The sequence below is a fragment of the Tympanuchus pallidicinctus genome, unplaced genomic scaffold (genome assembly GCF_026119805.1).
Source record: "Tympanuchus pallidicinctus isolate F22 unplaced genomic scaffold, pur_lepc_1.0 scaffold22, whole genome shotgun sequence".
Classification (NCBI taxonomy): domain Eukaryota; kingdom Metazoa; phylum Chordata; class Aves; order Galliformes; family Phasianidae; genus Tympanuchus; species Tympanuchus pallidicinctus.
Genome location: NW_026294739.1, coordinates 35,559,340 through 35,574,384, shown reverse-complemented (window position 1 = coordinate 35,574,384; position 15,045 = coordinate 35,559,340). Strand labels below are relative to the sequence as shown.

The following is a 15,045-nucleotide window of genomic DNA, read 5'->3' as shown; positions in this document are numbered from 1 at the left end:
TCCAAATATCTTTTCTGTGCTGTGTTTTTTTCTTTCCTTTGGGCTTTAGGGCATGCTGGAACAGAATTCATCCTGGAAATAACACCAGAAGTATAATAGTGTTACACTCGTTAAAAGAGCTATAAAAGTGTTTCAACTCTGTGAAGAATATGTGCAATGGGGGCTGAAGGCTTATGTCACAGTGAGTAAAATCACATAGAAGATGCTATTCTGTTTCTACAGTTGGCAACTGTTAACGTTTGCCTTGCATTAGTGTTTGGAGGTGAAACAGTGCATCGTGAATAGCATTAAAAATGCTTTTGAGGAAATAAATAGGTGGAAAATGAGTAATTATCCACATAGTCTCATGATCTCTCAAAGAGAATGCCAGAAATAGGGGACTTGTGTAAAATAGCATGTTTTGGAAAACATTCTAAGATGCATACTTACTACCTATGTAATCACTGATCTGGGGCCAGCCATAGCTTTGCATGTAGTACTGAAAACAACAAAAACCAAGCTCAGCAGGTGGGAGATTGTTGTACCCAATTAACTCCTCAAACAGTTCTGAAATTAAACAAAAAGTTGAAGATCTGATAAATTGCTGTTACACAATATTAAATGTATCAACACAGCACTCTATATCCAGCAATCACTAAGAGTGTTTCTGCTGCCTTCTCCTTGACTTCCCCAACCACTGATAAATGTATTCCAGCAGCACAGCAGAAGGTTGCCACTAAAGTCAATGGGACTGTGTGTGTAACTCCAAAGTATTTTTATTATTTTTTTACAGGCATTTGATATTTTAACTTTTATCAAAATAAAGCATTTAGCATACAGTATTTTCACACATTTTGGAGACAGAAAAATTTATTTTGAAGTCCTTCATGCACTGATAGCTCACTTAGAGTTTTTGTCACTGATGTTCATTTTAAATAGGTTTCCTTGCTTTCTTAAAAAAAAAAAAAAAAAAGCTACAAAACAATGTTCTCTTACTATCATGTGTTTCCCTTTATGCAGATATTAAACAATTAGGAAAATAGTTGTGTTTATTGCCGGAGATTAAAAAAGAGTTATTCAGATGCAGTGAAACTTGTGTATCAAGTTATCAAGTTGAAAATTAAAATCCAAACAACAAAGTGTGAATTGTGAATGGAAAATTTTTTTATAATTTTTATCCAAAAATATAAATTATTTGTAATTTATTTACCTCCATTTTGTGTGTAGAATCAGGAAAAAACAGTAAATCATGGTTTTATATTGTTGCAGTTTGTTATGCCTTGATTAATTACATTATTTTGTGAATTGCATTCAGAATTTACAATAAACTTCTTTGTAATTATAAATAAAGGTATAAAAGCAGAATCTTACATTATATTTCTCAAAGATACCAGCTATGGTAAATGCACAATTTAAGATCACAGGTACAATGCCTTTCAACTTAGCCAAATATCATGTGCTTTGAGTGTGCTTTCATGCTGCATAGTTGAGAAATGAAAAATAAGGAGCACTTTGTGTCTCTAATGGCACTTCTTTCAGCAAAGGACGGGATGTATTTGTGTTACTAACCAGGGTTACTTTTCAAAATAGTACTTTAATGCATGCCTGAAAACGTTTAACAGTGAATAAAGCAACAATTACTACGTCGTGCTTGAAGCTTTAGCTAATAGTACAAGGATCATCATTGCTTGTTTTCACATCTCCTTCTAGCAATAAACTGATCACAGCCTTACTCAAGTAGCTGCATGTTCCCTTTTTTCCAACTGGATGAGTGTTGTAGAATGCAGTCATGTCATCCTGCAGGACAGGGAAAAGACATTTCTGTGAAATGCTGATTATGAAAAGAAGAAACAGGTGAACAGCTAGAATATGAATACGCAAGAAATGCGAATGAGTTATACACTCTGAAGCTATAGCATACTTGTAATCAATTTTCAGAAAACTATTTTTACATTCAATCTGAACATGTGGAGAGGGATTTATAAAACATAGTAAATAAGTTTTTCACTGCTGGACAGATAGTGCCTTTCTCATATTTTTAAAAATATAATAGATGACAGAACTCTCTTAAAGCATGCAGACAGATGATTACTATGTGGCAACAGTGTGCTGCCACAATACCATTATGATCCAGGTCCTTTGGTGTACACAGAGATACAGGCTTTAGATTTATTGAAAAATAAGTAAAATCTAAGAGGCAAATTAGGGTCAGGGGTAGCACATGAATTCAATCAGATAAGATAGCAAATAGATCTGCTTCCATAAACACCTGTTTGGCTCAGTTAATGATGTTAAAACAGCTGTTTATTAAAACAGCCAATACATAATTTAAGAATAAAGGTTCATTTCTAATTCAGGAAATGTGACTTCCCAATTACTTTATTAAATAGCTGAGATTGTGGTGAAAATATTAAACCTTCCACAGTTTTAGGGTATGTTTGAAATTACTGGAGTAAACACCTGTGACACTTACTACATGTTAAAATGGAAAAACGTTCAACGTGTTTGCAAATTAGTGTAATGGAAGAACATTATTCAGACAAAATCAGAATCTTAAAACTTCAGAGAAAATAGGATATGATCCTCAACTAATTCATCCCTAAAGAGAGTAACTGAGCAACAGGAACTGCTTTTGCATATCAGTGTTACAAATCAATAGAACTTTCCAGTCGATGACACCTTTGAATACACTGTGCATAACAGTGCCAGACTGAGCAAGTACAGCCATCCCCAGTAGCAGGGGTGCTTTCCCACTACTTTTACTCATTTCATTCTTCAACCTGTCTTTATTATAGGATTTCAGAGCTTTGAAGCATCAATACTTGCAGTGAGAATATTCAAAGGTCCTTAGAGCTTAAAACCTCTAAGATTTCTCCTTTAATACCATCAATATTTCTTTTGTCACTGCCTTTCTTCATATCTGTGCACATAAGATTCTAGGTTCATGCTTGCTGAGCATTAGGTTTTTATTTTTTACAAGTTTCTCTTATTCTTAACTCTTTTCTGTTCTAGTTTTGTCCTGCAGGTAACTCTCCTCTTGTAATGAATATCCTGTTTCAGCTTTACCCACTTCAGAGCTGTGATCCCCTTACCACATGGATTTGAATTTACAACTCAAAGTGCATGTTTTACCTCTGCTTTTGGCAAATTTATGCTGCATTATCATATACACAGAATTAATAATTCCAGCTAACTGGAGGTAGAATAGTAAATTGTTTTACTTACTGGGTGTTCATCTCCCTTTGGCCTGTTGTGATCTTTCTGAAAGTCATGAAATGCTTCTTGTACCACTTTGTCCAAGTCTACTTTGTCTTGGAACTCTAGCTCTGGATTTCTCTCCAAAATAACAGATATAACCATCAGCAACTATAAGGCAGAAAAACACTTAAATTTAATTTGTTAAAGTTCAGGTTCCATAAGCATTGTAAACAAACACATTTGTTTCAAGATGGAAACAACTTAATAGTAGCACAAGTAATAGCCCACAAATAAGAATTACTGACTATGGATGAAAAAATCATTGAAAAAGCAGGCTTTCATAAAAGATTACCATTTCAGGTGGCATCTAGTTAAAGACAAAACATAAATGACTGACATCAACATCTAACTTCAGGAAGCAGGGAAGTTATTTTCCAGATTATTCATTTCAGGGAACAACCACAAATAATAGTGGCTCAAGCAGCAGAAAAAATGAAAAGCAGCACATACTGAACCTTAGCATTTGATGTACAATCATACATGGTATAATTGCACTACAAGCAAATTCATAAAAAGTAAAGCCAACAGATGTAAAAAGTAGTAAGTTCAAGAGAATTTAAATTCCCTGTAGCTCAAAGGCTTAAATAGGAAGATGAACATGCTGAGTGACTTGCAGAAGTTGGCAGCAGAATCTAGAGTAACCATCTTTTGTTTGATAACTGTGTTATCTTTTAGCCAAAAGTGGACATATTCCAGCGAGCACCATGACCAGCAGCTGTTAACCTGAACTGAGATGGATTTAAATTATTTTACTGTGCAAAAAAACTCACAGGCACCAGAGATGTAGACTTGGGAACTGACAATGAAAACAGCTGACAGCACAGGTGTCAGTTACCAAAGGTACATATGCTCATGATCTGTCCAAAAACTATCCAGTATTAGCTGTACTGGTAAGAAAAGGAGTTAAAAGAAGCCTTTTGCTTCACATAGGAGACTTTTGCTGGCACACAGAGAGACTGAAAGTTGAGTCAGTAACAAAGGGCAACCTACTAGGCAGCCTCAGCAGTATGGGAAGAAAAGTCTATCATAGTGCAAGCTGATGTTTTAGAGCAAGTTTTTTCCTAGACCTGAGAACTTGGTGGGAAAAGGTATGGACTAAGGACTTAATGGAATTAGATATCTCAATAGCTTTTGTACCCTCTGACCTACATGGATTGGCATTATTATTAATATTTATTTCCCTATTTGCTAAGAAAGAAAAACATCACAGGCTTAGTGTATGCTGAGCATGCTGGCAGCAACTTTTTATATCACAAAACAATCCATGGAAAAAGCACTGAAATATAAATAATTGTATTTAAAATGCTATTTCTATGAATATTTGAGCATTTGATTTTTTTTTTTTTTTTTAATTTGTAACAAACTCATGCACATCACAAAGTTTCTTTTGTTATTAAGACACAGACCTCTACAATGATTTGCCTGTATTCTGGCTGGTCAATATTTTGCAGCATATCTTCAACTAGGAGGGAAAAATTCATTTCGTACATCGTCATATCTGATAAGGTTGGTTGCTGAAAAATAACAAATACTTGTATTGAATGAAGATCATCTGCATTAAAGCACTCCTCCACACCCCCCAATATAGGCTGTTTGCTTGTTGAATAAATAATACACAGCCATCAAAAAGGAAGCATATTTTAGAGTCCATGGCAGCACAGCTCTGGAAGGGGTTTTTAGTCTTATGATCCTACAGATGTATTTTAAAGTAACTGACTTCCATTCTATTCTAATTGTATTTTACCCAGTGAAGCGTACTATGTATGGCAACATACAATTAAATATTAGCAATAAAATAGTTCTCCATTAATAGTAAGGTAGAGCAGAAATAATTGAACACCTCTACATGCTTTACCTGTGGTAAAAAACTCCCTGCTACTATTAAACCATTTGGAGTTCTCTCCAAGATTTGCCACACCCTGTCATAGAACCCAGCAGGAGTTCGATTGAGAGAACCATCGATTTGCCGTCGGTTAAGCCAGCCTCTGTGGACAAAGGAAATCATTAACTGCAGGTAATAAAAGCTTCTCATTCAGAATGAGGACGTATTCTGTGGTGTAAACCATAACATAAGCAGTGATAGCTAATGCCTTCTCACGATGCACATGCAGCACACGTTGTGCTTCTTGAAAAGCTGTGCTCTGAAGAGGGAATAAAATCCACTTAGTGAAGAACTGCAAAAGTTAGTGTTATATGTCAAAAACGAGAAATTTAAGTCTGTGGGAGGACTTCTGACTGTAGCCTTACTAATACTGCTAAGTGGAAGTATTGTAATTATAGCTTGTTTTCTTGCACACTAATGCACTTGGATGGGGAACAAGTTAGAGCTTGGAGAAAAGATCACAAGTTTCAGAAAGCAGAACCTCTTAAGCATTGTAGAAAAAAAAACATAATGCAAGAAGCTAGAAGAAAGGGCACTGAACAGCATACATGCTATTCTTACAAGTTACTTAAGTAGGTGGTATTGAGTAATTTTGGCTCCTGTCCCTTAATGAGGGCATCAAGGAATATAATGCTTCACAGTACTACTACAGTGTATACATAATTACTAGTAGGTAAGGCTTCCAAAAGGATAGAGGTGAAAAAGGAAGCTGTAATGTGAAAGGAGCAATTGTAGAACTTGGTTACAGGTGAGAAAATGAAAAAGTGCAAATTTGCTACCTCTCTAAATAAATCACTACTGAACGTCCATACTTTAGTATGCCTCTTAAATGGGCAGGTATTTCAGAAACGCAAATTACTTGAACAGTTTAGTATGAATGAGAACAGGTGCCACAAATCCACGCATCTCATTACCTCCCCTGCTGCTGTGGCTGAAGAATATCCAACAAAAGCTGCTTCACTTCACTAGGGGACATCTGGTACAAGTCCTTGGCTGGCATATCCCCTGCACGGAATTTCAGTTCATACTTCATGGCATGGATAATCCATCTGAAGTGAAGGGAGGAAAGCATTCCTTAATTAAATGTGATGTTTCAAAGGAGGAAAATTTAGTCTGGTAGAATACCTCAAGAAAATCCCAAGTGATCCTGCTATTATTATTTCACAAGGACATTAAAATAGCATCAAACACACACTGCTGTTTGTACTGTGATGTGGAATTGTTCATTTGTTTTCAGTATGATATAAACTGAAAGCAAAAATGAATAATTTTTACAAATGGGTTGTGAGGCATACTTCTGAAACGATTTCACCACATACATAAAGACAAAAATTTACTTTTGATGTTGAAATGCCTACTGAGAAGCGTGCTCCTGACAGTATGTGTGTTTTGCTGGTGCTTTTAAGAAAAAGCTCAATAATTTTACATTTAAAAAGATTTCAAGGCTTCTTAATAGCTTTAGCCTTTGAAATTCCTTTTTCCTGTCCATCACACTTCATTCTTTTGCTATTCCCTTTTAAAAAAAAGATTTGATTAAATAAAAACATGAAAATTGTGAAGATTTTTCAGCCCTAGGGACTAGGAAGGCAGGAGTTGGCAAATTATTAAAGGGAAAAAGATGATTTTAATTCTACAAATAAAAATAATGCTGCAGATTCTAATACAATATGAAAGACAAAATAGTATTTATGAAACAGGATATCTGAATGTGGACCTCATTCACTTACCCTTCACACTGTTTCAGTTCAAGTAGCTATTACAATCAAAAGAGAAGAGAAACATATCTAGTTTTTCAAGTAGTCCATCATCTAACACCTCATCAAGTCTAGGATATGTCAAAGAGCTGTTTACTCTCCATCAGAGAAAATGTGAAATATTCCTAAAAGGTTTACCTTGTCACAGTATAGCCACATTTGGCAGGCATTTTATTACTTTGCCTAGAAAGGAAATAATTGTCTCTCTAAGTCAGGTCATGGTCTTTTGGACTGAAGGATTCTTACTAGTTTCATTGGCTTCTGAAATGTCAGGCCAACTAATGCAATCTTGCTTTACATCTGTAGTTTCTAAGACTATTCATTGAAGATACAAGGTACAGCATAATATGAGGCTTCATGGGCATGCTAGATTATCCAGAACATACGTTTTATTTACTTTACTGTGTGAATAAGCATCTTGCTCTTGTTACTAAGATTAAAAGCAAAACCGCTTTGAATTGATTCATTTTTTACTGTCAGTTCAACTGTATCTTTGTGCAAGTTGTTCACTGCACTCTTCTGTTTGCAGTGGCCTATGTGACACAGCAGTGTGAAAAGTGGGCCTCTTACTGAACTCTTCACAAATAAGGGTGGGTAGAAGTCAGTTGATTAGAAGGTTTTACAGTAATAGGACTGTCAGGAACTTGATATATTTCAACATGAAACACTGAAAACAAATCAATAACAAGACTCTAAATCAAATCATTATCAAAGTGGAATGTTCCTTTTGTGAGAAGGTTAAATTTTGCTCACTGAAGTGGGTGATAACACTGGAATAAAAAAAAATTGAATCTCCAGAATTAACCTTGGAAGGAAAAAAAAACTGTAAAAAGGATAAGCTGCAGCTGATGAGAAAGGGGAAGAAGATTAACGTGGATTTGCAAAGGCTACAGAAGAGTATTTAAGTGCAAAAGAACAGAAATACTTAAATGTAAAAAAAGTGATTCAGTTTTCAGTTTCATAATGACCCAAAAGTAATACTAAATCAGAATCAGGAATCTTATATACTAGAAAATAAGATGCGAGTATACAACTTCAGTGCTGAAATGCTAGGTTTTCCCTATCAAAAGTATGGTAAATTCTAATCTTAAAACATTTTCAATAATTCTGTAAATCTCAGTCACTAGGACCTGCTGTCTTCAAAGAAGTGCTTATTCAAATGCATGTCTGTTCCTAACTGTGAACAAAACAGTTACTGTAGATAGCAGTGCAAATACAGATATCACAGAATATGATAACATTCAACCTTAAGCTATTTGTAGGCCACACTATCAAAGAATTAAATAGAAAAATCCAGGCTGTAAATGATCTTTCCCACTTCAACCAGGTTTGGAGTTCCTAAGCTCTGTATAGTTAACCTTGGTAAGCAGTCAATAAGTATTTTGCCTATCCGTAGTAAGGACAGCATCACATTAGAGGCTCAATCATTACACATTAAGTGTTTTTGTGTAGAGAACTGCTCTTGAACAATGTCTTCTTTCTGCCAGACATCAGATACACCATCTAGGTGCCTCAGAATGTCCTAGGAAATTCTTTACTGGTATGTGCATTTGAACAACAGAAAACTTTTGTTACCTTAAGTTCCTATTACAGTCAGCTTTCTTTTTAAATAGACTGTAGTCCCGCAACAAATATTTTAAGTACCTTGAAACCAAGGTACCAAGGGATTTGTTTCTCGTGGTTACTGGACTCTTAAGATTGATTTAGTCAAAACTGTATTACAAGCTCACTATATTACGTGCTCAGCACTTATTGGAAACACACGTAGGTACTTGCTTGAGTGAGCCAGAAGCTGTGAGAGAAAGACTTCACTGCCTCAAGGCTGTTAGGTAAGTCAGGAAGAATGTTCTGGCTTTTGGATGCTAGCAGGACTCGGTGATCCAGTGAGAGTACAATTCCTGGAGCCCCTTCGCCAACCAGAAACCCCACTACAGTATTTATGGTTTTGAAGCCCTAACCTGATCATTATCAAGCATTTAAAAATACCACAGTTTACTGTATTAGCTTATAGGAAAGCTTCAAATGAGGTATTACAGACTGCCACTCCTCCACTTTACGCTGTTCACTGGCAAATTTGAGAGCAGTTTTTTGTGAATTCAGTTCTGGCACACTAATTCAAAGCAGGCTTCTTAGAAATGTAAAGCTGAAGCATATAAATTTTGCTGCATCATCTCATATAAATCTTTTTTTTCAGTGTAGCAACAATCTGTGTCGAAGCACATATGTTTACTTGCCATGTTAGCAGTAAGTGCAGCAGATACTGTACTGACCCAATCCGTATCTTCAGCATGCCACTGAAAAGCTCTGGTGAATTTGAGATGATCCAGCCGATATGTATGACAAGTTCCTGCTGAACTACAGCTTCTCTTTCATCTTGTAACTGACATTTTTCATAGATGATGTTCTTAATGACTGCTGGGGATAAGGGATTAGAAATAACTTCTTCCTCATGGCCAAAAGCTCCAAGTGTCACCTACAGTATATTGAAAACAGTTCAGAAGAACAGTTATTCTGAAAGGAATAAAAGCACCACAGAAGCAATTTAGAAACTAAACTTCATGAATTCTGCTTTTTAGAGTACAAAAATAATTCAATGTCAATACCTGACAATTGTTAATACTGTTAGTTGGATAATATTAAATAACAAAATTTAATAAAGACCAAAGAAAATATGGAGAATGTCTGTCCAAAATAAAACTTAAGTGCAAGTCTGCTGCTATGGCTTCAGAATCAGGCATATAATCAAGACTGTACAGCAGGCTTAGATATTCTTTCATTTCTGATATCCCAGCTCCACAGCTGTCACATAAGCTAGGAACTTAATTCTGAACTTTGTTTTGTTATTTCTGTGAGCATTCTAAAAGCTACAGCCTTCATAATAAGAAACTATTATGTTGCTGTACTGGATTGTTTAACTGCACACACCCTCCAAAAAATCTTTCTATTTATTGTCAGTGAAACACACAGTATCGCTATTTTTTCTCATACAATAAGGATCATCATTAAAAAGGACTTAATTAAGACAAGTTTGGTTAAAAACTTGAAAATAAACAGCTGTAAATCATGCTCTATGCAACAAACAAAAACAAACAAACAAAAAACATGACATTCCTCTATAGCTACAGAGCACTAGAAGCACATAACGCAGAATGGCCATCAACATGGAATACAATAAGGACAAATCTGTTACCATAGCATTCCACTTAGGTAAATGTATGCATATTTTACGATAAAAATAAATAATATTCAACTACTGTTATTTGGAGATTGCTCTTATAAACTAAGTTAAAATTCCTGTACTAGCAAATAAAAAGTCCTCCTCAGGGAGGAAAGAAACACTGATGATTAAAATCTATTTGGAGCAGAAACCTGAAATCCTGAAAGACTGTTTCTCAGCTGTCACTCCTTGTGACAAATTAATTGACTCAAGCGCAATGACAAAGAGAGCGATGCTGTAAGCCACAAGATTCTTTACATTAAAAAATCATTTTTACTGATTGATTCCATCTTCTTTTGTGAAATAAAAGAGCATATATAAGCAAACAAAAGAGCGTATGGGAACTACTGAGTGACGGCCTGAACCTCTGACTGACCAACTGAGGCGAGCCATGAGCCAGCCAGAGGAGCACAGCTGAAGGCAATTCACTGTGCTGCCGGAAGGGGTGGAGCCAGGCTCCCCCCCTCCTAGACCTATTGAAGAGCTGGCTACCAGAGGGGAAGGATCTCTTCTGGAGATTGCTTCTGTTGGTATTTTGTGGTGAGCCCAGCCAAAGGGTAAGCCTCCCATTTTATTCTCTTTTGTTATCATTGCCAACTTTGCCTAACTCTCTTGATTATATTGTAACATCTTGATATCCATTGATTATACAGGAGCTATGCAAATCACACCTTATCCAGACATCGAACTGCCTTTTCAAGATCATTCTATCACTACATGAAAAGAAATTTATTAGCCCATAGTAGATGCAAGTATTAAATATATCTTCACTGATTTATTTTTTTTTCCTACAGATAGTGTATTTTAAAACTATTGGTTACTTTTAAAAGAAGCATTAGCAAACTTCAAAATGAAAGCAGCCATTTCTCTATTTTCTGTTATCACCCCTTAATACATTTCTGAAAAGTAAAGGCTTACCTGTTTACCCTGAACTAAAACATTAGTAATAGATGGTGCAAGGCTGTCCACTAGTTTACCTAAAAGACTTGCTGCGAAGCGCACAACAGACCTGAGGGCAGAAAACAGAGCAATCCCACTACATATCAAAAGCTAGTTTAAGGAATTCATGTATAGTTTTGAAGTCTGGCACAGCATTCAGAGATCTCAAAATCAACTGAATACATACATTATTTACAATGTGGAATTCAGATCAGATTTTTATATTTATCTTATCTGGATTTTCATCTTTTAGTTGAGATACAGGTTAATGGATCAAAAATGAATTAGTTAGAACTCATTAACCTACCTACAAACACCACAGAAAGCTTGTTCTTTTCTCTGCATCATCTTCAGAACAGACAACAGATGCTTACATGTGACACATTACTCATTTTTGCAAGATAACCTCGGTAACTTTTAAGGCCACTTAACAATAATTTTGCAGGAGAAAGAACACATAACATCAAGGTTTGGTTTTGTTTTCCACAGTCAGTCAGATAATATCTCACATGGAAAGAAGACTTGTGTAAACCACTTGGTTTAAAAACTGGCTTGTTTAGAGACGTTTCTTTCATATATCCAGTTTAAAGATATTTCTATTTCCAATTATAGTTTCCTGACAAAATACAAATTTAGAAGACACATATTTAAGGTTTTCTAGTGCAGGCTTTGAGGTTGCTAAGACTCATTCACTCTGTCGATGAATAAGTCTTAACATTCCACAGCGTTAGTATTAAATTCAAACAGTTGATGTTGATTCCTGCAAGAACTGCTATGCACTTATCAAGAGACCACGAGCAAAGCATTTCTGAAATGCATTAGCTGACAATATCAAAACGCACATAAGCCAAAAAAATCTCACAGAGTTCTGTTTCAGGCTTCTGGGCACTTTACCTGTTTCCCATGTACCAGTAAAGTAGTAATATGTGGGGTTATAGAAGAAGAAAATTTCTGTGCAAATGCAGCACTGTAGCGCAACACCAACCTATACGTATGTCAAATGGCAACCATGGGAGAGAAACAAAAAACAGTTTACGTATTTTGTTTCTAGAAATACTTCTGGTTTTTATTCTTAAAAAAAAAAATATGACCGAGGTATTTTGATTCTATCTTATTATTGGCGGAGGCCCACTTAACTGCAGGAACAAACTAAAATGAAAAGCACTTTTTAAATTTAAAGACTCATCCCGTTAGGAGTAGTCACAGAGAGGGAGAACGTAATTCAGGACAGGCTCAGCTCATGTCTTCAATTTCTCAAGCTTCCAGGCAAAGTAATTAACAAACAACAGGTGAACCACCAGTCCAGTTGCTGAGACCTTCTGAAGTTATCACGACAAAGTCAAGCTCAAAGTAAATTGTTTCAAACTGCACGTGCAAACTGCACATATACAAATATAAACTGAATTATATTTGATCACTAGCCTTGTGACAGAAAGCTATTGGTATTATTTTGCCACACTCTGTAAGAAATAAGAATAATAATATTCTTATTTTTTCTCATTATTTGAATTTAACTACAAATGTATGTCTACGTTGGTTCTCATTAAAAAAGTAGCTTAGTATTGTTTACTTTAAAAGATAATGGTAAGAAAGTACTTTTTTTTTTTTAAAGTGTTATAGACAAGATCTTCAGTCGCAGTGAAACAGTACAATTTTGTCAGAGAAGTTGTCCTTTTTTACTCTCCTCTAAGTGCATAAAGAACCACTTTTAGTCATAGTAAGCATATTAGGAAAAAAAAAAGCGTAAACCAGAAGGAATATGGTTATCTATATACAAACCAGAGCTTCTTGCTGCCAGCTCGTCTATAGATTCTTTCAATATGTTCAGCAACAGTACCTGTATTATATAAACACATTTATTCAAGTTACAAAACAACAAAATAACAGCAAAAACAAAAGAGACATGTAAAAGATGCATTTTCTCATTTAATATAAGGTAATATTGCTGAGATCCACTAATTCTGAATTAGCTCTAGTAAAGCACTTACCTATTGTGATTAACATCTAAAGCTTAAGAGTTTAATCCTCTGTTATTCAGTTGTTCTACAAGAGGCAAAAACCAACTTCAGTTTGATTTCCTGCCCCTGCTCTAGAGAGACTTAGCAGCACCTACTGTTCAGATACCTTAAGAGATCAAGGTGATGATAAAGTACCTCCTCATCAAACTGCAGATTTTACTTAGGATGTGGGATAGAATAGACACTCTCGATGCTCTCTTGCTACTCAGTTGAGATAAAAGCAACAGGCAAGTCTTGTGCTTGACAGTGTGGTTCATTCAAGCGATGTTATGTTTGGATACAGGTTGCGACAGGAGTTCTTTTCAACTTTGTACATAAACAAGACATCACCTGATTCATCATCTTGGATGTGAGGTTTTCAATTGATATGAAGCCAGATATGAAAGATTTTTTTGCACTTTTTTATGGTTCCATCCTGAATAACTACTGAAAGGAACAAAAGCCCTACAAAAGCAATACCAAAGCTACACTGTGAGCTAGCATTGGTTATCTAAGTGCATCACAGTGCTCAGCTAGTGAAGCAAACTATCACCTTTGCAAAGTACAGAGGATATTTGACACACAGACACAACATTAAATTACTGCATACTACTCTCCCTCTCCAAGTTGATTTTCTGTATGCCACAGATCATTTAAGTAAGCACTATGTATTAATGTTGTAGAAACGTGACCTAAAAAATATAAAGTAAGACATAAAATCAATGCAGACAGCCCAGAATATGGAGTAGACGTGAAGTATAGGTGGATGTTTCATTCATAAGAGCAACAGATACCATTCTTTTGCCAGCCCACAGTGGGTCACAGCGCATTGACTTGGTATACTGACATCTCCTCAGCTGTGTAGGAATCAAGTGTTAAACATACCATAATTTATGCTTCATTTAGCTTCTAGATTCTAAGTTTTCAGATGGAATGCCAGTGATTCTCATGCAAGACACTTAGTGGTGAACAGTATGTTCATCTATAGCAATACTACTGGAATTTGATTCTGAAAATCATAGCTCATGTCTGTCAGCAGGAATATCTAAGATCTTTCAGCTTTTATTTTCAGATTTATTCATTATCAACTGTGATTATTTAACGTCAGTAGTAGTTTCTTCTATTCTCCTGCTGTACAAGGACAGGAACTTTTAGCCAGTGACTCAGCCTGTTTAATGCAAGGTACATATTAAAAAGTTTATCACCATCTACAGCTTCATACTGGATAGTACAAAAAGTCTAACCAAATTGGTCCTAAACAGTCCTAGGCCAGTGATCAAATGTGGTTATGCTGGTTGCTTACAGAGTGTAGGAAGTTTACCTCAAGTTGTTCTCAGAGCAAGGAAGAAAGGACAAAACCTACTAAGGGCTGAAGAATACGGAGATTCTCCAAGTCCAAAAATATACACAGTGGTGACGAAAGCCTTCTTTAGAGGCTGCATGTGCTCCAGTTCTGACCATGACTTTAAACTGACACTGTATTTCAGTAATGCACTGTGAAGTGTCCAACGGATTTTATTCCATCTTACATTGTTTTCCATGACATTCTTAATTGAGTAGAGCTGATATGAATTATGAAGAGGGGATCTACAACATGGAGTGGTAAGTTATACTGATTCTGGAGTACCCAAAAGAATATTATTTATTCATAGTGTTCCTCTTCTTCTGAGAAGTGCTCATATATACCAAAGTAGCTAATAAAAAGTCTGGGGGAAGAAGGGGAGCGGGAAAACAAACAAACAAATAAAAACTGTGCAGCCAAAAGGCACAGGTCCAAGTATCTTATTCTGAATTAATTTACACAAACATAAAGCTTGTGAGCTAATACAAAGCCATAAGATAAAATTTAAGTAGAATGAATCTTTCAGATATACTGAATTAGCACCTCGGGACCTAAAACTAAAATGAAAACAAATATGCAAATTTGTCTTTAGTTTCAGTTTTATATCCAAGGTCAAATCCTCCATTTCTATATATACATATTTGTTCGGATTTAGAAACAGAGCAACTGCAACCTAC

At 35.6% G+C, this 15,045-nt stretch overlaps 1 protein-coding gene across 6 annotated transcripts in view; it reads right to left on the bottom strand.

The window, feature by feature from the left end:
• Positions 1 to 934: 934 nt before the first annotated feature.
• PHKB (phosphorylase kinase regulatory subunit beta) overlaps positions 935 to 15,045 on the bottom strand; it is a 64,976-nt gene continuing 50,865 nt past the window's right edge. For 5 of the 6 annotated variants that reach the window (XM_052685597.1, XM_052685599.1, XM_052685601.1 and 2 more), the window contains 8 exons: positions 12,809 to 12,866; positions 11,009 to 11,099; positions 9,144 to 9,346; positions 6,034 to 6,168; positions 5,093 to 5,222; positions 4,644 to 4,751; positions 3,205 to 3,345; positions 935 to 1,776 (listed from right to left, as the gene is read on the bottom strand). In XM_052685597.1, the coding sequence (XP_052541557.1) occupies positions 1,639 to 1,776; positions 3,205 to 3,345; positions 4,644 to 4,751; positions 5,093 to 5,222; positions 6,034 to 6,168; positions 9,144 to 9,346; positions 11,009 to 11,099; positions 12,809 to 12,866 (1,004 nt within the window). In that variant the 3' untranslated portion in view covers positions 935 to 1,638. Of the gene's footprint in view, positions 1,777 to 3,204; positions 3,346 to 4,643; positions 4,752 to 5,092; positions 5,223 to 6,033; positions 6,169 to 9,143; positions 9,347 to 11,008; positions 11,100 to 11,923; positions 12,015 to 12,808; positions 12,867 to 15,045 lie in introns of all 6 variants that reach the window. The other variant, XM_052685598.1, reaches the window with a different exon arrangement.